At 46.0% G+C, this 23,941-nt stretch overlaps 1 protein-coding gene across 1 annotated transcript in view; it reads left to right on the top strand.

Annotated features, from left to right (window-relative positions):
* The window catches only part of LOC139421307 (protein TANC2-like), a 137,978-nt gene that overhangs the window by 100,793 nt on the left and 13,244 nt on the right, over window positions 1-23,941 (top strand). The window contains exons 5-11 of the mRNA XM_071172057.1: window positions 10,671-10,810; window positions 13,298-13,493; window positions 13,840-14,097; window positions 20,449-20,574; window positions 21,914-21,949; window positions 22,378-22,659; window positions 23,546-23,667. Coding sequence (XP_071028158.1) covers window positions 10,671-10,810; window positions 13,298-13,493; window positions 13,840-14,097; window positions 20,449-20,574; window positions 21,914-21,949; window positions 22,378-22,659; window positions 23,546-23,667 — 1,160 coding nt within the window. The remainder of the gene's footprint in view (window positions 1-10,670; window positions 10,811-13,297; window positions 13,494-13,839; window positions 14,098-20,448; window positions 20,575-21,913; window positions 21,950-22,377; window positions 22,660-23,545; window positions 23,668-23,941) is intronic.

Here is a 23,941-nt window from a genome sequence, read left to right on the forward strand (position 1 = left end):
AACCATAGAAACGGGCCTCTAAAGTCCTATTGAAGTCCTATTGAAGTCATACAGTGCGCTATTTAGGCCCAATCATAAAAGTCAGTAGGTTTTCTTCCTCTTTGTTTCCTGTAAACATTATTGCTATTTAAGTGAGCGTCTATGTCATTGTCACAGCATCTGTTTCTTATTGTTATTGTTGTGTTCTGTTTACATAGCCCTGCAATACCAAATAAATGATGACTCATTGTACCAGCCCGGGGCTGTTCAATATGACCTGTCATCATTATTGTTTTTGTAATATGACCTACCAGAGCTATTCCCGCTGAATGTCTTATGCTGGTGAAAATTGCTCTTGTAAGTCAACCTGGCTAAGCATGCCAGCTAATTGGATAATAACCGCAACAATAGCAGTGGACTAATTGTCTGCACTTGCCATCTATCACCGAGCATCCGCTAGTGACTACTCGCTTGTTAGCGCTGCTCTCGTACTGTAGCATGTATGCTAGTGAGCGCGTTTATACTGCATTTACAGAGGCCATTATGGCGTTGTGCAGTCCAGTACACAATATGGCAGTGACCCTCAGTCAACTAGCCTGATGGATGACCCAATGCAGGAGGCTTCACCTCGTAGCCACCTCACGTGTGACAATTCGCCCTCTAATGGCTCAGTAATGGAATGTGGGGCATGTGTTACCGCGGCTCACATCCCAGGCCTCTCGGAGATGATGGGTCAGTGTGTGACAGCGGAGGTGTGTAGATGGGATTGTGATAGATTCGCTGGCCACCACTGCCATTTTTTTTCAGCTGCCATTGTGAATGAGCAATGCTAGATCAAAGAAGTGGAGTTGCTTTTGCGGTACAGTAGCATCACGTCTGCTTTCATGAAGCGCTTTGTTTTTGTCATAGTGTTGTTTCTTAGGATTCAAGACATTGGGTTTGGCGTTCAGCATGTCTCGTGGCTAATTTGATCCTGTAGCCCAGTGCAGATGGCAGGTTCTAATTGTGCAATCTATTCAACCCCACCAGCTCCTGTTAATGAATGATCAAGACAAGACTCTTACTCCTAGGGTGTATTATGGATTCAACCCACGCTCTTCCAGCTATATTGAAGAGATGCACGACATATGACAAAGTATGTGCTGGGCTACATGTACCTATGCTGACATATTTATTCAGGGACACTGGTTTTTTAATCCATCTTTCAACTATCTCTTGACTATAGAAGTCACAAATAAGGAATATCCTACTCTCACACACAAACGAGTGCTGCACACGTACGATTGCACACGTGACCCGCTTCTCGGCCGGCCTGTGCGTGCTGTGCAGACCGCTCGCTCACTGACATATTTTCTTACTCTGTAATCTCGTTAGCAGGATTTATGAATCCATCATAGTGACAGCCCAGCCCCCTGTAGAGGAGGGTATTGTAAAGCCCCTTCTCTTCCTGGAAAGTGCTGCCGCTGAGAAATGTCACATCTGTCCCTGGAGGGATTTTCTACACCCATGATGCACTTACACCATTTTATTAATTCCCCTCGTATTGCCCCCATCCGCTAACCTACACACTCCTCCTTTCCTCTCATTGGCTTCCTTTGAGCGCTCCAGGAGGAGACCAAAGGGAATGGTAAGCATAAGCTTTAATGGAAGGTGTGTCCTTTGGCGTTCTGGGGCAATGGGGAGGTTCTCTCTGGGCTTGACAGCTGGCGGGCAGAGTTAGCATCTCCATCCAATGAGGAGCAGCCAGGAGAGAACAAGGACATAGCATTGTTAGCAGTTGTTTTTGTAGTAGTGCCTGCGATGCGGCCCAGTGTTTACTGGTTCAACTCTTTGTGCCCTGCACCAGTGTATTCGCTGTTCGACGGGTTTATGTAAATTGTTGTTGCATGCCAGAAAGTGGTTCTTAACCCAATTCTCTGTCTCTAAATATCTCACCATTATAAATAGAAATGCAACATCTGGCATTCAGATCTCCTTTTTTGTGATTGTTCAGCTCTTCAGACATGAAGAGGTAGTGCTATTGCAGAGAATAGACACTAAATATGTTATCTTGGGAGTGTTAAACAGATTTCTCACAAGTCGTTGCCAGACCTTGAAGCTAGGAGAGAGCAAAGATGACAGACCGGATTTGTCACCTTGAAATGTGTTGGTTAGAGTGGAGCATGGAGGCATGTGCCAATCCACCAGGAAGACGTCTCCATGCTGTTCTAACCTCAGGAACGATTTTAATCCTAGAATGACACTTCCTTAGACAACAAGTAACCCTTTTCACAGTCCTCTCAGTAAACACATTGGTTGGTTCAAAAGCGAGGGGAGGTATCACTTTTTAGTGGATCCTGAGGAGAATTGTCTCACCCACTCCAAGAGTAGTGTTTTTACATGACAGGACTAATTTTGTCTTCAAGCTGCAATCAGTTTTCTGGCAACGTTTACCTCACAGAACCTCTCCTTAAACCCCTGGAAGGAGTTGAACTCCAGCTAAACTCAAGCAAGGGACCTTGAAACAGCACATAGTTCTTTGTTAGCTTTTGAGGAGTGTGGCTACTCTTGCCCAGACAACTACTGTAGCTCTCATGCCAGATTTCACAGTTTTTTTTCTGGCCTAAGGATGATGGAAGTATATGAGCTCTGAACACTTTGAAGTTTCGCCCGGGGGGGGTAAACCATATTGCGGTGTTCTCCCATGTAACGAATGACAGCTCGTCCCAGCAGACAGACGGTTTGAGAAATGTTATATACCCAAGAGCAGCTCTCCAGTCAAACTCCAGAGAGTTCACTGATCAACTCCGCTGTCACTTTTCAGGGATTCGTACCGTCCACATGTCTTAAAGTAATTGTCCAGTGAAAATCTCACTTTTAAAAGTTAATATTCTGTTAACTTACAGTGCATTCGGAGCCTCGCGAATGACGCAGCGGTCTAAGGCACTGCATCGCAATGCTAGAGTCGTTACTACAGATGCAGGTTCGATCCCGGGCTGTGTCGCAGCCAGCCGCGACTATGAGACCCATGAGGCGGCGCACAATTGGCTCAGCGTCGTCCGGGTTAGGGAAGGATTTGGTCGGCTAGGATGTCCTTCTCCCATTGCGCTCTAGCGACTCCTGTGACGGGCCGGGCGCATGCATGCTGTCTTTGGTCGTCAGTTGTACGGTGTTTCCCTCGACACGTTTGTGCGGCTGCCTTCCAGTTTAAGTGAGCAGTGTGTCAAGAAGCAGTGCGGCTTGGCAGGGCCTTTCCAAATCATGTCCAATCAATTTAATTTACCACAGGGTAGACTCCAAGTTGTAGAAACATCTCAATGATGACCAATGGAAACAGGATGCACCTGAGATCAATTCGAGTCTCATAGCAAAGGGTCTGAATACTTATGTAAATAAGGTATTTCTGTTTACATTTTTTAATACATTTGCAACAAAACAAAATAAATCTGTTTTTTTCTTTGTCATTATGGGGTATTGTGTGTAGATTGATGAGGGAAACATTTATTTAATCCATTTTAGAATAAGGCTGTAATGTAATTGTGGGGAGAAAAAGTCAAGGGGTCTGAATATTTTCCAAATGCACTGTATACCCAAATAATGTTGTTAACTCATCCTATACCCATATTTGTGGCCAAAACAAAAAATAAAACATTAGAAAAACCCCACCTCCAAGCTTGTATCTCAAACAGACAGTTTCAAAAATGCTCACTATTTCCTCATAGAGGAGGATTAGCTGGCCGTTCGGCGGTCTACTCACATTAATATTTTTGATGACCACACCGTTCTGTTGTTGGCGTACACCCACACCCTTCCAACACAGAAAAGCTGCTTTTTAACAAACTTTATTAAAACATTTAGGAAGGAAAACTATTTCACTTATTGTAATTAATTATTATAGGTCATATTTCATAGAAATCTGGAAAAGTTGGACAGTTACCTTAAAAAGAGAGAGAAGAAAGGACTGCAATAGCACAGCTGGAGTACTTTTGTCTTGTAGTATCATTCTGGAGAGGATGATGTCTCCTCCTAACTGTTGCCCACTGGAAGCTTAAAGGAGAGCGGGCTTTGACCATTAGCTGATATTCCTGTCTATTTTATTCCCTCATCCATTTAAAAAAATTCTTAGGAAGTTGTGTTTGTCATGAAGATATGGCTCTCGCTCCGAATGACACTCTCATCTGAAACAGCTTCCCCACAGCCCACAGCTCCACATAGTAGGCCACGATTTGGTGCACTGGCTGGCATCTCCAAAAGCTGCCTGGTGAACTCAGTCTTCACATCTGCTTGTCAAGAAACAAACCGTGAAAGGACTCACTTTGTAATCACTTGTCCCATCTATAAATATTCCCACTGTTCTCACATTGTGAAAGCCGGACAAAAACCTGCTGTGGTCAGAATACTGCTACATTAAAACTCAGGGAGCATCTATTCTTAACAGTTTGTGGGCATTCCCCTTTCTTTTCACATGTCAAAGACACAGACATGCTTTAGTTGGTTGCTTTTGTTTTTCAAAGCACAATTAATGGAATGCGTGCTTGAATTGCCACCAAAATATGTCTTAAACTTTTCACTTCATGAGTTTCATGTTTCCTAATTACTTCCTTTGTATTCCCAGAGGAACAACATATTTTTGTTTGAATTCTGTGTCTGTTCCTACTAATTTTATACTTGTTTTCAAGAGTTGTCTCTAGGCTTGTTGCAACAACATTTTATAGTTACCGTATTTATGTGTTGTGTGTTAACTTATACACGCAAAATCAGATGACACCCAGTGCTTACTGTAAGTGCAGCTGTTGTGGCTGGATGTAGATGTCTTGGTAAAGCTAACAAACAGCAGGTATGGTATCTTGGTGCATAAACAAGACAAGGCCATCCACTGACCCTACCAGACATGCAGGGATGACAGATTGGCCGTCTCTTAAAAGCAGTGACACATGACCCACCCTGACTCCGACACCCCCTTGTCCGCTGCCGACGGCTCTCGGGGAGGCAAGGTCAAAGGGGTGATGACCCTGGGCCCCTCGTTTGACCATCCCCGTCCCGTGACCCAACAACAGAGTAACTACCCTCCCCCCTACACAGCCTGGGTTGACACACTTCCCATAAGCATTACCATCTGTGCTCTGGTCTTCCTCTTCACAAGCCAGCCCTCTCTCTCTTTCTCTGTCTCTGTCTGGTTAGTGGTTCCCTCTCTCCTCCTCTCTGTGGCTCCCTGCCCTTTTTATGTCTGTCTTTCTTTCTCTGTGAATGTATGTGTGTGCTTGTGGGACCATTTTTGGAGGGGGGGTCCTCCCATTCCAGAATTGGAGCTTTCCCTCCCTACGTTAACCTCTCCCTGTGCCAAGAATACTGACCTGGATATGCACTGTTCTGGTAAGCCTGACCCCTTCGGTGTGTCAGGACCTAATCTGTCTGAGTGAGAGAGCGTGTGTGTGTGACGTTTCTCCCAACTTTAACAGCACTTTTTCATAAAGAAAGGCAGAGAGCAATGCTGAGCTCGCTGAATGAGTTTGGTGGTTTCTCGCTGGCCTCCCTCCCTCTCTCTCTCCCTCCTTTCTTCCCTTGCTCTGTGGTGTTTGGACTCCAACCCTTTCAGACTCCTTATGGTTTCTGTTGAAGTCTCAGCCAGTGGTATTCTCTGAAGCCTTACAGAACAACCAAACCGCCAGCGCAGGCCTCGCCTCCCCCCTCCACTGTCCCGTCCCAGTTCCAATGTAGGAAAAAAGAACCAGGACAAAGCAGCCCAGCTCATTTTACATCAGACTACTGGAACCCATTTTAGCAAGAGTTGCTGTTGCGCTCATTGTGGGGGTACAACACTCTTACCTATCATGGATTACTCCGTATCAATGAGGAAGACGTGTGTCCGCACAGGGGTGAGGTGTTCGCGACAAAGGTGTTTGCAGGGGCGCCGGGAACAGGGTTGTGGAGGTGACGCTATGGCAACAAGAGTCGGTCATGCCTCCTCGTTACTCCGGAGATTGTTGTCGGATATCTGCTGTTTGTCCCATGGGCACACCTCAGAGCTACCTCGCATTGAGACAGGCCACACTGAAGGAAGTGATGGACAAGAAATTGATGGAGAAGGAGGAGGTGAGAATAGAGGGAAGAAGTAGAGAATGGAGAAGGAGGGGAGTTATTGAATGCGGACAATCGCTGTCTCATTGTCCATCGCAGCTCATTCAAAGCTCTTCTTTCTCTCTCTCCCCACCTGACTCCATTAGACGATCCATAGTAATACTCAATGATTGACAGCACGTTTGACTAATAACCTCTCACTGTGTACTGTAGTTCATATGCCTCGTTCCTCCCCTCACCAGAGCAAGGTATCAATGAGAGACGGGAGGGTGTGGATGATGATGATGAGGCATGGCATCTGTCTGTAATAAACCATGTGATAATTATATATATTTGACCTCCATTATTGCCTCTGTCAGCTCATTACATTTGATCCATTAGAATGCCTCTGTGTGGAGTGTGTGTCACGAAGAGAGATGGACCAGAGGCATGGCTGAGGTATCGTCTGTCTCGATTAAGGGAGATTTAGTTGGAGATGTGGAGACACAAATGGAGGGAGATCACAGCATAAATGGTGTTCAGAGAGAGAGAGAGGTGTAAATTCGGATAGTGTCTCTAGAGAAAGAATAATATTGTATTGAACTGAGGTTTTATGTAATTTCAGTTCATTTGTGAGATATTGAGTACACAGTTTAACTGTAACACAGATGACTGTAAACAAATGATAGGTGTTTTGTTAACTCTTGCTGGCACAGGAAGTGCAGCATTTAATTGTTTAATTGCTCAAGTTACTATCTCCACAACTGTTTTTAATACTGTCTCCAGCATATGTTGAGGGTATTTATTCCTGGATCTCCATACAGATAGACCCATCTCATTCATCTCCCAGCCTTGCCTCTCTTCCACCACCCACCCCCAGAACCTCTGAAGCCACTCCACTCTGTGCAGCTCCACTAACTCAAACCAGCTTGCTGACTTATTTTCGGACATGTACTTTCTGAGCGTAGCGCTTACGGGTATTGTGATCTTACCTCCCCTATAGGTCTGTGTCTGTCTCTCTCTGTCTGCGTCTGTCTGTCTTAAAAATAAAAGATCCAACTCCGACTCTCCACCAAAATCGTAATCCAAAAAATGGGTGACCTGCCAACAAGTTCAGTATGTGTTGTTAAGTTGACCCGCCACTCAAACTGCTGCCTATGATGGCATTTTATTTTCAATACAACAACAAAAAAACATTTATTCAGTTGCGTTACAAGATAGTTGTGATTTGTAGAAGTACAGTAATGATTTCTAAACATTGGGAACCTACTCCAGAGGAGTTGGAAACAATGTGTCAGTGCCATTGGAATGATAATACAATTATTAGATTAAGGGTTCAGTCAGTTCTGTAGCTATTAAATGCACTGCTGTGTGGTGGGGTGTTCTATTTCAGTGCAACGTAAGCTTTTTTCACATGCTGTTTCAAAAGGCTTTGTCACTACTGGCCTTGGAAGGAGGGGTCTTACTTTGCCATTCAAATGTGGGGGATGTAGCCTGACCACCTCTGCCAGCTATGCTATCAAATCAGTCATTGGTTAATATGCCGTCACTCAAAAACCACTTAGCCAATTGCTGTCACCTCTCCTGTTTTGAGACCGTTGCGCATTACAGCTGCCGAGAGAGAAAGCATGAGGTTTCCTCAACCTAACTGATGTTTTTTTTTCTGTCGTAAACACAAGTAATTAACGGTGTCTCTTACGGGAACCACGCTCGGTTAGAGTAGAGCTTGCTGGGAGACGGAGGAGGCAGGGACCAAGGTACTTTGGGATGTTTACGAGGGGTCCCCATGGGTCTTGTATCCCAGAGTGGAATGACTTTAACATCTGAGCTGAGGAGACGATACTACTGTTTTTGTTTGGATTAACTAGTGAGGAAAAGGTGGGTGTCATGGCAGACCAACAAAACATAGTTCATTTAGCTGTTGTGACCCTCCACTGTCCAACTCCATCTACTTCAGACATGGCCAGTCACTAGTTAGCACAATGTTGGGAAACTCACGAGGATGTGTTCTGTCTGACAATACACTATATTGCCATTTCTGAGGTTTCTTGCAGTGACCCAAGCTTGGCCTAAATTGCCCAGAACAAGCTAGTTCCAGTCTGCATTGTGTTCTCGGGACCACTGTAACTGTGTTTTCCTTGACAGATGAATGCAACAGGGGTCATTCAAACAGGAATAACCTGTTGGTCATAAATCCATCCACCTCCCCTGCTCTCCTGTTAAAATTCATATTGCTGAAATTACCCCCCACCTCTAACCCCTGTCAGTCTCCAGCCCCCTGCAGCCAGTCTGACCTATTTAATGGCCACTGTCTACATCTCTCTCCAGGAGGGGTTAACTGCTCACTCTAGTATAGATGTGTGTTCATGTGTGTGTCTCTTCTGTTCTAGGGGGGGACATTAAGTGTCAACTCTTATGCTTGTGCTCGTTTCTGTTCTAGTAAGGATCCAACGCTATTCAGCTATAAAGAATGTCATTGTTAGTGCCTGATACTGCTTGAGAAACCTCTGAACAGACATGTTTGATGAACAACAACATTTTCCAGCCATGTGCCTTGTAGAGATTTACTGTCATAATGGTGTCAGTGGATCCAGCAGTAATTATAGTCCACCAGTGGAAGAAAGACAAAGAAAGAGATCTTTAGAGCCGGTGCGAAAGGGCTAGAGATGGAAAGAAAGAGTGAGACGCCCTCGAGCAACCAGGAGCACATTCCGTAGTGCACTGATTGTTGCCATGACGACCATCTGCGTTATTGTACTCCTTCAGCAGGGTGAGATTCTGTGGCGTGAGGGAGAGAAAGGAGAACCACCAGAGCACTGTAATGTACGTGCTTCTTTTTCAGGTCCATATATTTCATCCTGGTGAACGATAGCTGTGATCATACAGTAGTGTCCGGATTTGTATGTGTTTATTATAAAAATTCTGTGCCATTTTTAGGCTAACATGTTCTGAAAGAAAAGATGATCTCTACAGAGCTGTTCTATTTTCTATGTGCTTGTAGTTGGCATATTTAGGTCGAGAGAATACATTAAAATGAAGCTCAATTATTCTTTGCAGTCTCTTTTCTCAGCTGTGGTGCCGTCTCCCTCTCTCTTAGGCATAGGTGACTAATCAGCCATTTTATAGCCAGTGTAGGTGTGTGTTCCAACAGTGACAGTACTATGATGTGTTAAGTAAATAACACTCCCACCTCTCTAGAATGTGCACTGGTGGTGTATTTATTTGATTTATTTTTTGGAGCCTTTAGAAGAAACAAGTGTCTGTCTCTCTCTGTCTGTCTGTGTCTCTGTTTGTCTATGGGGGTGTGGTCAATTGCCATGTGTGCCCATTGTTGAGCAGGCTTATTTTGACACAGAGTAGTCGACATTGATACAAATGTATGGTCTGTGGTGGTGTAGGGGCGGTAACCAGTCGTCCAGATGGCCGTCTCCTGTTTTTATTGGTTTCCGTTACTTCCTTTGACCTGCCCATAGGACCAACAACATGTCTGTCAGAGGAGCAGAAAGTGTCACCTAGCCTACTCCTCTTTCTCTTCCTTCTTTCTCTCCGCTCCACTCCTTCAACGAGATGGGGCGTTGGTCCTCTCCCATCTGCCGTCTTTGTGTTGGACTGACTGCTGCCTCGTTTGGGTGCTAAACACGTGGTGATGATGAGAGCCGTTCTAGGGTCTTCTATTGGCTCGGAGTGCAGACTACACTGACGCTTGTTTATGCTAATACAACTGTTAGCTAGTTCAATAACATCACAGAGGATTAAGCACATGCTCAGAGCATTCCAGTAGCTTGATTAACTTGATTGCCTGATGTAATATGAACATGCCGTTTAATGAAAAAGATTAGCCAGATTGTCCTTAGCATTAAGAGACGTCCTTGTGAAAGAGGGGGATATTTAAGCAAGGACAGCTCCTACTTGAACACAAGCTACTAATACGTGGCAGAAATTGTGCTTGGAAAGCTCATGACAGACAACCTTAACAGTGAGGCGAAATTAAGTCATTTTTCATCAGTCTCCTCTCCCAGACTTATTATCGTGGAGGGGTCCTGGTCTGAATAAGATAAATGTGTTCTTAATACTTCCGAGCCCTCCCCTGTTTATTCCGGTCTTCCTCAGTGTCCCAGAGCCAGTTTGCTCTCCCCAACGCTGTGCTTCCCTCGCTCCATCCCTCTGCTTCTCACATACTGTAGGATCGATGTACAGTCTACCCGACGTCCTCCCGCAGGGGATTGTGGGATAGCTTACATTTTTTGTGAAGGACAGATTGATAGCCAGGGAAAGGGACAGTAACTTCCTCCAAGGGGATTTGTTGTAGGAACTGTAGTGTTGTTGTGTCTGGGGGAATTGTTACGAGCTCTATAGATTATTCTCTAAGTTATGTGTGTGTTGTGGTGAGAGATTTGGTGGTTGTTTTTGGTGGTAGAGCAGTGCACATGATTCTTTCAATTCAACTAAACTGAGAGCGAGAGCCAGCCAACTAGACTAGATTAAGGGGTTGCCTCATTATGATTCCGGATTGAGAATTGATCCCCTCAGGCTTAATTTGCTGCAGATCCATACATATTTCTCCTGGTATCTGTATCGCTGTACTGTGGTGTTGATCTGAATCCTTTCTTGCTCTCCCTCCCTCCCCATCTCCATCTCTCCCTCCATCCTTCCAGGTGAGGAGAGCCAGGAGCTGGGCCCCCCTCCCTCTGTGGACGAGGCAGCCAACACCCTGATGACGCGCCTGGGCTTCCTCCTGGGAGACAAGATGAACGAGGGACAGTCGGGCTCACAGTACGACATGGACGACAGCCAGGTAGGTTACACACACGCACACTACACACACACTAGAGTACAGTAAGAGCATGGACGACCACGACGACAGGCAGGTAGGTTACACACATGCACACTACACACACACTAGAGTACAGTACGACATGGACGACCACGACGACAGCCAGGTAGGTTACACACATGCACACTACACACACACTAGAGTACAGTAATAGCATGGACGACCACGACGACAGCCAGGTAGGTTACACACACGCACACTACACACACACTAGAGTACAGTAAGAGCATGGACGAACACGACCACGGACAGGTAGGTTACACACCCTTTTGTCATGCAGTTACAGTATATTATTATTAGTTTGTCAATACTTTGGAGTCTTTAAAGACCCATCATGGCATCAGGATACAAAGTGCAGGCTTTCTCCTAGATGAGTAGTCACTACTGTAGGTGGCCAACACACAATGTGGTCCAGCTTATAAGGGCCCCACAGCTATAGAAGCACACCCCAAATCAGTGGGATGTGCAGATCACTTTCCAAGGCCTCTTAAGCATCGGAACCAAGTGGACCATTTTGTAGATTACGTAATTTGTTTACGGCAAACTCAATGGCCCCTGACACCAGTATGCGCTGGCTCAGAAGATGTTAGTGAAGATCTGGCCTGTTTGTAAAGATCAATCCTGTGAGTTACGGATAACCTAGCTCTGAGTGAGGGACTCTAGGCTCTCCTTCACTCCTGCAGAGCAGAACCAACAGACCGTTACACAGGGCAGGGGAAGGTAACCAGGGGAAGGTAACCCGCTACCTCGGTCGCCGCATGCCACATTCTCTTGTCTAAGCAGTGTGCCTCCACAGAGGCCTAACCAATGGTGCTGGAGCGACTCCCCCTTAAATCCTGACCCACTTTTCCAAACTTCACACATTGGGTGCATCTTTATTTTTATTATTTTATTTTTTGTTTAATTTTTACCCCTTTTTCTCCCCAATTTCGTGGTATCCAATTGTTGTAGTAGCTACATCTTGTCTCATCGCTACAACTCCCGTATGGGCTCGGGAGAGACGAAGGTTGAAAGTCATGCGTCCTCCGATACACAACCCAACCAAGCCGCACTGCTTCTTAACACAGCGCGCATCCAACCCGGAAGCCAGCCGCACCAATGAGTCAGAGGCTACACCGTGCACCTGGCAACCTTGGTTAGCGTGCACTGTGCCCGGCCCGCCACAGGAGTCGCTGGTGCACGATGAGACAAGGACATCCCTACCGACCAAGCCCTCCCTAACCCGGACGACGCTAGGCCAATTGTGTGTCGCCCCATGGACCTCCCGGTCGCGGCCGGTTACGACAGAGCCTGGACGCGAACCCAGGGACTCTGATGGCACAGCTGGCGCTGCAGTACAGCGCCCTTAACCACTGCGTGGGTGCATCTTAACTAGTGCCTTCCACCTCTGGTGTCCTTCATCAGCAATGATCTGACTCTGGCTCATTTTGCCTTTATCGGTCTTTGTGATCTGTTGAGGTGAGTGGAAGGACATGAGGAGAGGAGAGCTTGTTTAGACTATTGAGTATACCCCTTGTTCTGCACAGCTCAGCAGTATGCCTTTGGTTCGGTCCTTCGTGCCAAACTGCAGTGGTAACAAAAGCCCAGCCCTGGTTTTCTCAAGTCTCAGTTTAGATGCCTGCCACTCCCGCGCAAGCAGATGCAGTCTGGGTAGGCTAGGTAGGCGGGAACCTCCCGTTCTATATTCATGTCTACGTCGCCTCCCTTAACACATCCGAATCACAACAGAGTTGTTATCATGACCAAGGAGCATTCCACACTTGGAGGCCCTCTGTCTTGCGCCAAACCTTCCCTAAGAAGTCACTCACAACTCTGCTCATATCCTGGTCTCCCGGCCACTTCTGTGTATTTCTATGCTATTCTGACTAATCTCCCGATTTATTTTCAAATGACTGTCTAAATCAATTTGTTTTTCGTTTAGAGCCAGGGCCATGGATAATTGATGAACAGATTGTCTGGAATAAGAATCCAGCATGCTCGGAGGTGGGCCTGCCTCTCTCTCTCCCTGCCCCTGCTCAATAGATCAAAGTATAACTGGATCTATTCTACTTGCGTGGCTCACTAAACATATTGATATTCTACTGAATTAGAATTAATTATATTGCAAAAAATAGTTCACTCATGAAAATAATTGCATGAGTCATCAAAAGATATTAAAAAGAGATGACTCTACGGTTACACATGCACTGGAATAATATGACCGGCAAGGACTGTATCAATGAGAAAGAATGCTAGGATCAGCAATCATCTTGTCGGTCTATGGTGTGCGTGTGCATGTGGGTGCACGTGTGTGTGTGTAGGCTACTTTGTACATGTGATATGTCAACTGGCTGTGCCTTATCATAATTTAATCATGGCTAATTTACCTGATCATTTCTCATGGGTTGATGCAGTCCAGTGTATCACTGTACTTCAGTATTGACCTGACCCTTCCTCCCTCCCTACCAGGGCATGATGTCAGTGACCCAGCGGATCAGCCCCTGCTCCAGCCTGGCCAGCAGCACAGCCTCTCCCCCTGCAAGCAGCCCCTGCTCCACGCTGCCCCCAGGAGGGGCCCCCGGGAACCACGCTTCCGGAGACTGCGCCTATGGTTCCATCACCAGCCCCACCTCCACCCTGGAGAGCAGGGACAGCGGTATCATCGGTGAGGGACAGACGCTCACTTATTTTGTGGAAGTTATGTAATGTTTCCCATGTATTTCCTGGCATGCCAAACGTTTACACTGAAAGCCATGTTTTCTGTAACAATTTGATATACTCATGTTTTAATTCTTTACATTTTGGAAAAGCCAGGTGATGGGGTTAGCTGCATTTTTAAATATGTTTGCTTTATATCCTTTATATCCTTATAACATTGACTTTGAGGCGTGTAATTGAATGACGAGTAAACTCGCCTTGCTCCATGGGCCTTAATCAGTTTTAAACTAAGCAGAGTCTCTAAAGAACTGCAACACTGCATATATTTGTCTAAACTACCTTTTATCTGCCAGCCACACTGACCAGCTACTCTGAGAATGCTGACCGGGGTGGGGGGAAGCATGGGGAGGGCTCGCGGGGTAGCCTGAAGCTGTGGCAGACCCAGAAGTGTTCGGGCACAGACTCGTTCCTGTACCGCGTGGATGAGAACATGGCTGCCTCCACCTACAGCCTGAACAAGATCCCAGAGAGGAGCCTGGAGACGGCCCACTCCTCCCACTCTGCCCACTCTATCCCCCTCTACCTCATGCCCCGGCCCAACTCTGTGGCAGGTGAGTCACTGTGCCAGCCACACCTCTTGTCTATTTGTTTACCACATTTCATTGCACACTTTTAGGCCAAAGTGGCACACAAGTGAATGTGCCGCTAAAGGTAGGAGATTCATTACCCGTTGGAAGTTTGGGTCTGTTCTATATCAATTTCCATTCAGACAATGACCTGAAACTCAGAATTAATTGAAAATCCTTATAGGGTTTGGCTATATTACTTTCATAAATGTGTAATATCTAATTACCAAGTTGTAATTGACCCCCTTCTCAGCATCTGAGACTGCCTGAGTGTTCCCACCTCATTTAGGTGCTCTTATTTAACCCCCTGTGCCCCTCCGACATTAACTTTAAAGGAATAGGGAACGTTAATGTTCTCACAGTACCTGAGGATGGGGGGTGAATACCATGGATGCCAGGGTAAAACATTCCTTCAGGGTGAGGAAAGCCCCACAGATTCCCCTGTGTGTTCAAAAAAAGTGTTCAAACATGTGTTTTCAATGTCCTCTCTATGTCGGGGCATATAAAAGCAGCATAGCAAGCTGGTTCTAAAAAGCCTGTAGCTCCTCACCTCTGACTTGGCCTATCCAGTGGGATGAATGGAGCTGGGCTAGCAGTGTTTAAGGGATCGATCATACAGGGGTTTACGTTGTTTGGCCTTTTTCTTTTGACTTCTGACACATGCCCTCTAAGAGGCCACTGTGCAAACAAAGCTTATTGAAGAGTCAGGGAAGAAAGCTGGGAGAGAGAAAGGGAAAGGAATAGAGAGGGAGACAAACTGATAGAGGAATAAAGAGAGAAAGGGCTACCAGCAGATGGATATACAGTAGGGGGGGACACTGATAAAAGGAAAAAAGTCAAACAGATACAGGAGAGAAGGGGAGAATGTGTGGCATAGATTCCAGTCATCAGGACAGTAAGATGGAAGGAATGAGCAACATTAGTTTAGTAGAGAGAGAGGGGAGTCTGCTTAAGAAAGATGGATAGAGAGAAGAAAAGGAGGGAGGATAAACTGGGCATGAAGAGGCTTGGCCCAGGCAGCACTGAAACATCAAAGCCATGGGCATAGTCCCTCTGGTGACTGGGGAGAGAGACGGAGGGGGAGATGGAGCGAGAGAATCACAGAGAGAGAAAGAAAGAGAGGAGGGAGGCACCCTGGTAACGAGGGAGCGGAGCGAGATAAAGTGTGAATGTTGGAGAGAACGAGTGCAGCTCCCCAAGTCCACCACTGCAGTATTCAAATTGTATTAGTCACATGCGCCGAATACAACAGGTGTAGTAGACCTTACAGTGAAATGCTTACTTACGAGCCCCTAACCAACAATGCAGTTAAAAAAAAAAAAATACAAATAAGAATAAGAAATAAAAGTAACAAGTAATTAAAGAGCAGCAGTAAAATAACAATAGCAAGACTATATACAGGGGGGTACCGGTACAGAGTCAATGTGCGGGGTCACCGGTTAGTTGAGGTAATATGTACATGTAGGTAGCATTATTAAAGGGACTATGCATAGATGATAACAACAGAGAGTAGTAGCGGTGTAAAGGGGGGTGGATGCAAATATTCTGGGTGGCCATTTGATTAGATGTTCAGGAGTTTTATGGCTCGGGGGTAGAAGCTGTTTAGAAGCCTCTTGGATCTAGACTTGGCACTCTGGTACCGCTTTCCATGCGGTAGCAGAGAGAACAGTCTATAAATAGGTTGGCTGGAGTCTTTGGCAATTTATAGGGCCATCCTCTGACACCGCCTGGTATAGAGGTCCTGGATGGCAGGAAGCTTGGCCCCAGTGATGTACTGGGCCGTATGCGCTACCCTCTGTAGTGCCTTGCGGTCGGAGGCCGAGCAGTTGCCATACCAGGCAGTGATGCAACCTGTCAGGATGCTCAAGATGGTGCAGCAGTAGAACCTTTTGAGGATCTGAGGACCCATGCCAAATATTTTCATTCTCCTGAGGGGGAATAGGTTTGGTCTTGCCCTCTTCACGACTGTCTTGGTTTGCTTGGACCAGGCAGGTAGCCTAGTGGTTAGAGTATTGGGTCAGTAACCGAAAGGTTGCTAGATAGAATCCCCGAGCTGACAAGGTAAAAATCTGTTGTTCTGCCCCTGAACAAGGCAGTTAACCCACTGTTCCTAGGCCATCATTGTAAATAATAATTTGTTCTAATCTGACTTGCGTAGTTAAATAAAGGTAATAATATATATATATTTTTAAAGTTAGTTTGTTGGTGGACACCAAGAAATTTGAAGCTCTCAACCTGCTCCACTGCAGCCCCGTCAATGAGAATGGGGGCGTGCTCGGTCCACTTTTTCCTGTCATCCACAATAATCTCCTTTGTCTTGATCACGTTGAGGGAGAGGTTGTTTTCCTGGCTCCACACGGCCAGGTCTCTGACCTCCCTATAGGCTGTCTCGTCGTGGTCGGTGATCAGGCCTACCACTGTTGGGTCATCGGCAAACTTAATGATGGTGTTGGAGTCGTGCCTGGCCATGCAGTCGTGGGTGAACAGGGAATACAGGACGGGACTGAGCACACACCCCTGAGAGTCCCCTGTGTTGAGGATCAGCGTGGCGGATGTGTTGTAACCTACCCTTACCACCTGGGGGCAGCCCGTCAGGAAGTCCAGGATCCAATTACAGAGGGAGGTGTTTAGTCCCAGGGTTCTTAGCTTATTGATGAGCTTTGAGGGCACTATGGTGTTAAACGCTGAGCTGTAGTCAATGAATAGCATTCTCACATAGGTTTTCCTTTTGTCCAGGTGGGAAAGGACAGTGTGGAGTGCAATAGGCATTGCATCATCTGTGGATCTGTTAGGGCGGTATGCAAATTGGAGTGGGTCTAGGGTTTCTGGGATAATGGTGTTGTGAGCCATGACCAGCCTTTCAAAGCACTTCATGGCTGCAGACGTGAGTGATACGGGTCGGTAGTCATTTAGGCAGGTTAGCTTAGTGTTCTTGGGCACAGGGACTATGGTGGTCTGCTTAAGATGTTGGTATTACAGACTCGGACATGGAGAGATTGAAAATATCAGTGAAGATACTTGCCAGTTGGTCAGTGCATGCTCGCAGTACACGTCTTGGTAATCCGTTGGGTCCTGCGGCCTTGTGAATGTTGACCTGTTTAAAGGTCTTACTCATATCGGCTGTGGAGAGCGTGATCATACAATCTTCCGGAACAGCTGGTGCTCTCATGCATGTTTCAGTGTTATTTGCCTCGAAGCTAGCATAGAAGTATTTTAGCTCGTCTGGTAGGCTTGTGTCACTGGGCAGCTCTTGACTGTGCTTTCCCTTGTAGTCTGTAATGGTTTGCAAGCCCTGCCACATCCAATGAGCGTCAGAGCCGGTGTAGTACGATTCGATCTTAGTCCTGTATTAGCGGGATTTCTTACAAGCTACCGGGTTAGAGTCCCGCTCCTTGAAAGCGGCAGCTCTAGCCTTTAGTTCAGTGTGAATGCTGCCTGTAATCCATGGCTTCTGGTTGGGGTATGGACGTACGGTCACTGTGGGGATGACGTCATCGATGCACTTATTGATGAAGCCAATGACTGATGTGGTGTACTCCTCAATTCCATTTGAGGAATCACAGAACATATTCCAGCCTGTGCTAGCAAAACAGTCCTGTAGCCTAGCATCTGCTTCATCTGACCACTTTTTATTGATCAAGTCACTGGTGCTTCCTGCTTTAATTTTTGCTTGTAAGCGGAAATCAGGAGGATAGAATTATGGTCCGATTTGCCAAATGGAGGGCGAGGGAGAGCATTCTCTCTGTTTAGTGTGGGAGTATAGGAAATAATATGACCTACAATCCTTTGGCCTTCGGGACTTTGTGGTTGTAGCTGGGCAATAGGCCGCCACAGTTCCTCATCCAATTAGAGACAGTGTTCTGTTGGATGTCACCAAACTTCATGTAGGGTTAGATGATTGTTGTGATTATGTTCTGCCCAACATAACTCAGTCCAGTTGCAAGCCTGGAAGTGATAATGGGACAACTGTCATGTCAAATATAACAGTATGTCAGCTTATAAATACAGCCCTAGTCTGTGGCATCTTGTAAACTGGGGACATTGTGAAATGGTAGATTGAATAACTGTATAGAGAGCTTTGATCATCACACACATGCCACTGAGAGGAGAGGAGTGATTCAGTGAGGGTCATTGCTCATGGGGAGCAGTAGGTAGGGATGTTCTGGTCTGCTGTCCTTCTACACACCTCAGGAGCAGAGCAGGGGCAGCCACCCACTCTGGGCTCTGAACGAGAAGCTCTCTGCTCTCACTCCATATATCCTCTCTTTCTTTACCTCTACCTCGCTCCCTCCCCTTTCCCTCTAGCTTGTCTATTTCTCTCCTCACCTCTCCTCTCTCTTTCCCTCCTCTTCCAACCACCTCCTCCTCCATCTCTACCTCCTGCCTCTCTCATCTCCGTCTGCTCTCTTTCATCCTATGTAGTCAAGCTCACTTTCAAAATGACTCTGATCTCCTGGTTCAAATGCACTAGATTACTCCAACTGACAGAGAGGCTACCTTATGAGCCTTGACATTATGTTCTGCAGAAACGCACGCCTTCCTCCCACTTTCCTTCTCTCTCTCTCTCACTCTCTCTCTCTCTCCCAGCACATATCTCACATAGCAATGACTATTAAAAATACATAAAACACAAACCCAACTCCACCTAAGCAATGTGGTAGAGTGTGAAAATGTCCCCATAGCTCCACGTCAAGCCCTATGAGCTATGGCAGTGGCTACCCCCATGGACATTTATCATTGATTATATTTTAAATATGTACAGTACCAGTCAAAAGATTGGAAACACCTACTCATTCAAGGGTTTTTCTTTATTTTTACTATTTTCTACATTGTAGAATAAGCGTGAAGACATCAAAACTATGACATAACACGTATGGAATCATATAGTAACCAAAAAAGTGTTAAACAAATCAAAATATATTTTATATTTGAGATTCTTCAAATAGCCACCCTTTGCCTTGATGACAGATTGCACACTCTTGGCATTCTCTCAACCAGTCACCTGGAATGCATTTCAATTAACATGTGTGCCTTGTTAAGTTAATTTGTGGAATTTCTTTCCTTCTTAATGCATTTGAGCCAATCAGTTGTGTTGTGACAAGGTAGGGGTGGTATACAGGTATATTTGGTAAAAGACCAAGTCCATATTATGACAAGAACAGCTCAAATAAGCAAAGCCAAACGACAGTCCATCATTACTTTTAAGACATGAAGGTCAGTCAATCTGGAAAATTTGAACATTTCTTCAAGTGTAGTCACAAAAAACATCAAGCGCTATGATGAAACTAGCTCTCATGAGGTCCGCCACAGGAAAGGAAGACCCAGAGGATCATGTATTATTATTTTTCTTATTGTTTCATTCACTTGTATTTTTGACCTGCACTGTTGGAGCGCATGTGACTAATAAACTAATCTAAAATCTAAGTCTAATATAGCTGCTTTCCCACACCAAGGTCCCCGCAAACCACCGTAAATCTGAGATCCCACTCGCCACATGCCTGCTACAGTTTTAGCTGTATTGCAGTGGAAAGGTAGTAGTCTGGGAGGGATCCCTGCCATAGGTAAAACAGATCACGGGTTGCAGTTTAGGTGAGTGGTGGATAGAACTTATTTTCCTCCATTTAATTGTTGTTAGCGCCAGCTAGCCCAGTGGTTCACAACTTTGTGGTATGTGGGTATGCAGGGTTTTTATTGAAGCCCATTAAAAAAAACAGGATTACACTCTTTTCCTCGCAGGAAGGAAGGAGTTGCGTTGTCAGTCCCTTCCTGTAGCACAAGGTTATCTCTGTCATTCTCCATAAAGCTCTTATCCTAAAGATAAAAACTCTTCACTGCATTATCTTCCTACTCTTCTTTTTCTCCCTATTGAGAGACAGGGTTTTTTGGGACAACTGGAAGAGCTCCAGACTTGGGAATATTGTTAACAGAGAGGGGAACAACTAAACAAACTATCTGGAAAAGGGGTCGTCCGAGGAAGGAAATGTGTATGAGGTCGCACACTTTCACACAGGCTCACACACACATACACTCTACCACGCTATAGCTACACACATTAGTTCACATTAGTCTTGGACACTGACCAGTTTAAACCACTTCTGTTTGCTTGGAGATGGATTTCAAATGGGTCTGGTTCGTAGTGGATCTCAATGGGGAGGTATGGAACTGATATGTTTGTCTATTTCAAAGGGTGTCTGTCGTTAGCATTAGCAATTTAGCATTCAGGTTTAGGCGGTTCAGTGATTCCTGGCTTTGTTTGACTAACTTTCTTCTCTCTCATCTGTTGCAACCATTAACCACACACACACACACACACACACACACACACACACACATTAGCCACGAGTTCGGCCCACCTGGAGGACCTGGCCTACCTGGATGAGCAGAGACACACTCCCCTGAGGACCTCCCTCAGGATGCCCCGTCAGAACTCTGGGTCCGGGCGCTCCGGACATGACCTTAGAGGTACGCTTCATATCTCTCTTGGTGGGGGTGTGGTTAATAAGTGGGCAGGTTTAGGATCTGAGTGGGCAGGTTTAGGATCTGAGTCGGCAGGTTTAGCATCTGAGTGTGGGATACTGATGGATGAGGAAATGGGGGTGGGGCCATTTTGGGGTGTGGGTCAGGGAGTGGAGGTAGGGTGATTTAGGGACTGTGGTTGTGAGGGGTAATTTTTTAGTGTGTGCTAAATCTGCTTCATCTTCCTATTTACTCCCATTCTACCTTGACCACGCCCAAAATCTGTCAAGGTGTGTGTGTTTGAGAGAGAGAGATTGTGTGTGTCTTTGAGTATACATGTAAGTCAGTATGTTAGTAAGTATGATTTGTGAGTGAGTGTATATCTGTGTAGACATACTTGGTGCACCCTCTAAACCTCTATCACTGCCTGGTATTGGGTGATGCAACCCTCCCTTTGGGCCTGGTACACCGAACACACACATCCTGGTACACCTTAATCCGTCTCCCCTCCCAGATCAATGTTATTGACTTTCCTCCTCACCACTCCCTGGCTCATCTGTCACTGCAGGGGTCCTGTCTGAGGTCCCATCACTCATGGCCAAGGCTTTATAAGGCTTAAATCACACTCACACTAGCAAAGACACACACACTGAACACACATTGAACAAACACACACACAAAGAGACTTGCACATGCGCACACACACACAGATATTCAGATGTATACACACAAATACACACACCCTATCTTTCTCCAATTCTCTATACCTCTCCCTCTATTCCACCCTCTCTATTCCCTACCCTCTCGCTGACTGTATTTTTAGCCCCCTGCCTGTCACACTATCATGCTTACCACTGCACTTTCTCCCTAAGATCAGACCACACCGGGAATGAAAACTCATACAGAGATATCGCCTTACCTTTGCCTTTCTTACTCCTCAGTACAGAACTACTGGATGCACACACTCTCACAACCTCGGCTCTGAGGCATATACAGAAAACATGGTCTCCAAGAACAAGAAATATGCTCAAACGATATTTGTATGTGTCTGAGGCTTCATCCTAGGATCAGGGATGAAACATTGGGTGTGGCTCCCCAACACCCTGCTCCCTCCCTCCCTCTCACCATCCCCTCTCCTCTGCTAGCTAGATGCACCAACCCTCCCATCCATCTTCCCCTTTCTCCTCCCCTTCCCCTGTCCTTCCATCTCTCGCTCTCTCTCTCTCTCTCTCTCTCTCTCTCTCTCTCTCTCTCTCTCTCTCTCTCTCTCTCTCTCTCTCTCTTTCTCATGCTTTGTCTCTCTCTCCTCTCTTGCGTTGTCTCTCTCCTCTGTCCTCTGCCTCAGCTTCTGCTTACAGCCATGCCTGGCAATCTAACTCACGTAAGTGATGCTCCTCTCTTTCTCTTCTCCCATTATAAGGCATTATACTGTTCTACATCAGTTAATGCCACGTTATAATGATGTGCTTATTAAACTAGTGGTGCTGTATTAGTAGGAGTACAGTATCCCTCTACTACAATATGTTATCTATTCCCCTGCACCCCGCTCTGCTAACCATATGTACTTGTTATATACAGGCAGTATCTACCCATACACTTAGTAGTTCTGTTTCATTATGTAGTTCTTAGTATGAAGCCCAATGGTGGCGTTCACCCATGGTGTGTGTTATTTTGATGAACATCCCCCTCTATGGGTGACAAGCTGACGTTGCACTGAGGAAATGACAATGACAGTGCAGTGGACTCTACACATCAAGTCCTGTGTCTTTTCCCTCACCTGTAATCTGTCCCCTTCCTCTCTCTCTCCAGTACGCTTTGCCCCCTACCGCCCCCCGGATATCGCCCTCAAGCCCCTTCTGTTCGAGGTGCCCAGCCTGACAGCTGATTCGCTCTTCACCGGGAGGGAGTGGCTCTTCCAGGAAGTGGACGCCCGTCTTCACAGCGACGACTCGGCAGCCAATCGAGGTGTGGTTGTCGTGGGCAACGTGGGCTTCGGCAAGACTGCCATCATCTCCCGCCTGGTGGCACTCAGCTGCCACGGCAACCGCATGAGGCAGATCGCCTCGGACAGCCCTCACGCCTCGCCCAAACGTACGCTTATACTGTCATACAGGAGTGTGTGTGTGTGTGTGTGTGTGTGTGTGTGTGTGTGTGTGTGTGTGTGTGTGTGTGTGTGTGTGTGTGTGTGTGTGTGTGTGTGTGTGTGTGTGTGTGTGTGTGTGTGTGTGTGTGGCAATGATCCATGCTGGCTGCAGCTAGAAGGGCCTGTTGTACTGGGCAATGGTGGAAAAAGTACCCAATTGTCATACTTGAGTAAAAGTACCTTAATAGAAAGTTACTTAGGTGAAAGTCACCCAGTAAAATACTACTTGAGTAAAAGTATTTGGTTCTAAATATACTTAAGTATCAAAAGTAAATGGAATTGGTCAAATATACTTAAGTACCAAATTCATAATATTAAGCAAAGCATATGGCACCATTTTCTTGTTTTTATAATGTATGGATAGCCAGGGGTACACTCCATCACTGAGATGGATACAAACTATGCATCTGCGTTTAGTGAATCTGCCAGATCAGAGACAATAGGGATGACCATGTGTTCTCTTGATAAGCGTGTGAATTTGACAATTTTCCTGTCCTGTGAAGCACTCGGCATGTAATGAGTACTTTTGTATGGAGTAAAAAGTACATTCCTTTTTGGGGGGGAATGTAGTGTAAGTAAAAGTTGTCCAAAATATAAATAGTAAAGTACAGATACCCCCCAAAAATACTTAAAAATGATACTGAAGTATTTTATACCACTGGTACTGGGTCTTAAGATGCGTGTAAAAAGCATCCTTGTGTCTGTGTAAATAATGCACACAGTAGATGCACTCAACTTGATCTATAAACGTACTTCTCTCTCTCTCTCTTTCACTCACTCACTCACTCACTCACTCACTCACTCACTCACTCACTCACTCACACACTCACACAGATGGGGAGACCCTGCCCCTCACCCAGCCCCAGCACTCCCATGGCACCCTGGGGGGCAGCTGCCCTGGCACCCCCGAGATGAGGAGACGCCAGGAGGAGGCTTTACGGCGGCTCGCCTCACAGGTACAGTACTACTACACCACCACACCACGGCTGCATCTCAGTAGTCTTAAGTACCATTAAATACCACCCTGACCAGCTGGGTGAATCCTTGCTCAGAGGTACATGTCTGGTTTACACTATGTTCTATTTTTATTTGAACGTTCTACAACGGTGTGCCTTACTGAACGTGGCCCGGATTCAACTAATTAACTGGTCATTGAGACATTGCTAAGGGGGAAGGTGTGTTGATACTGGTCTGAAATCAAAGCCTGCACATCTGCTCCTTTGTTCTTCA

The sequence above is a fragment of the Oncorhynchus clarkii genome, chromosome 12 (genome assembly GCF_045791955.1).
Source record: "Oncorhynchus clarkii lewisi isolate Uvic-CL-2024 chromosome 12, UVic_Ocla_1.0, whole genome shotgun sequence".
In the NCBI taxonomy this organism is placed as follows: Eukaryota; Metazoa; Chordata; class Actinopteri; order Salmoniformes; family Salmonidae; genus Oncorhynchus; species Oncorhynchus clarkii.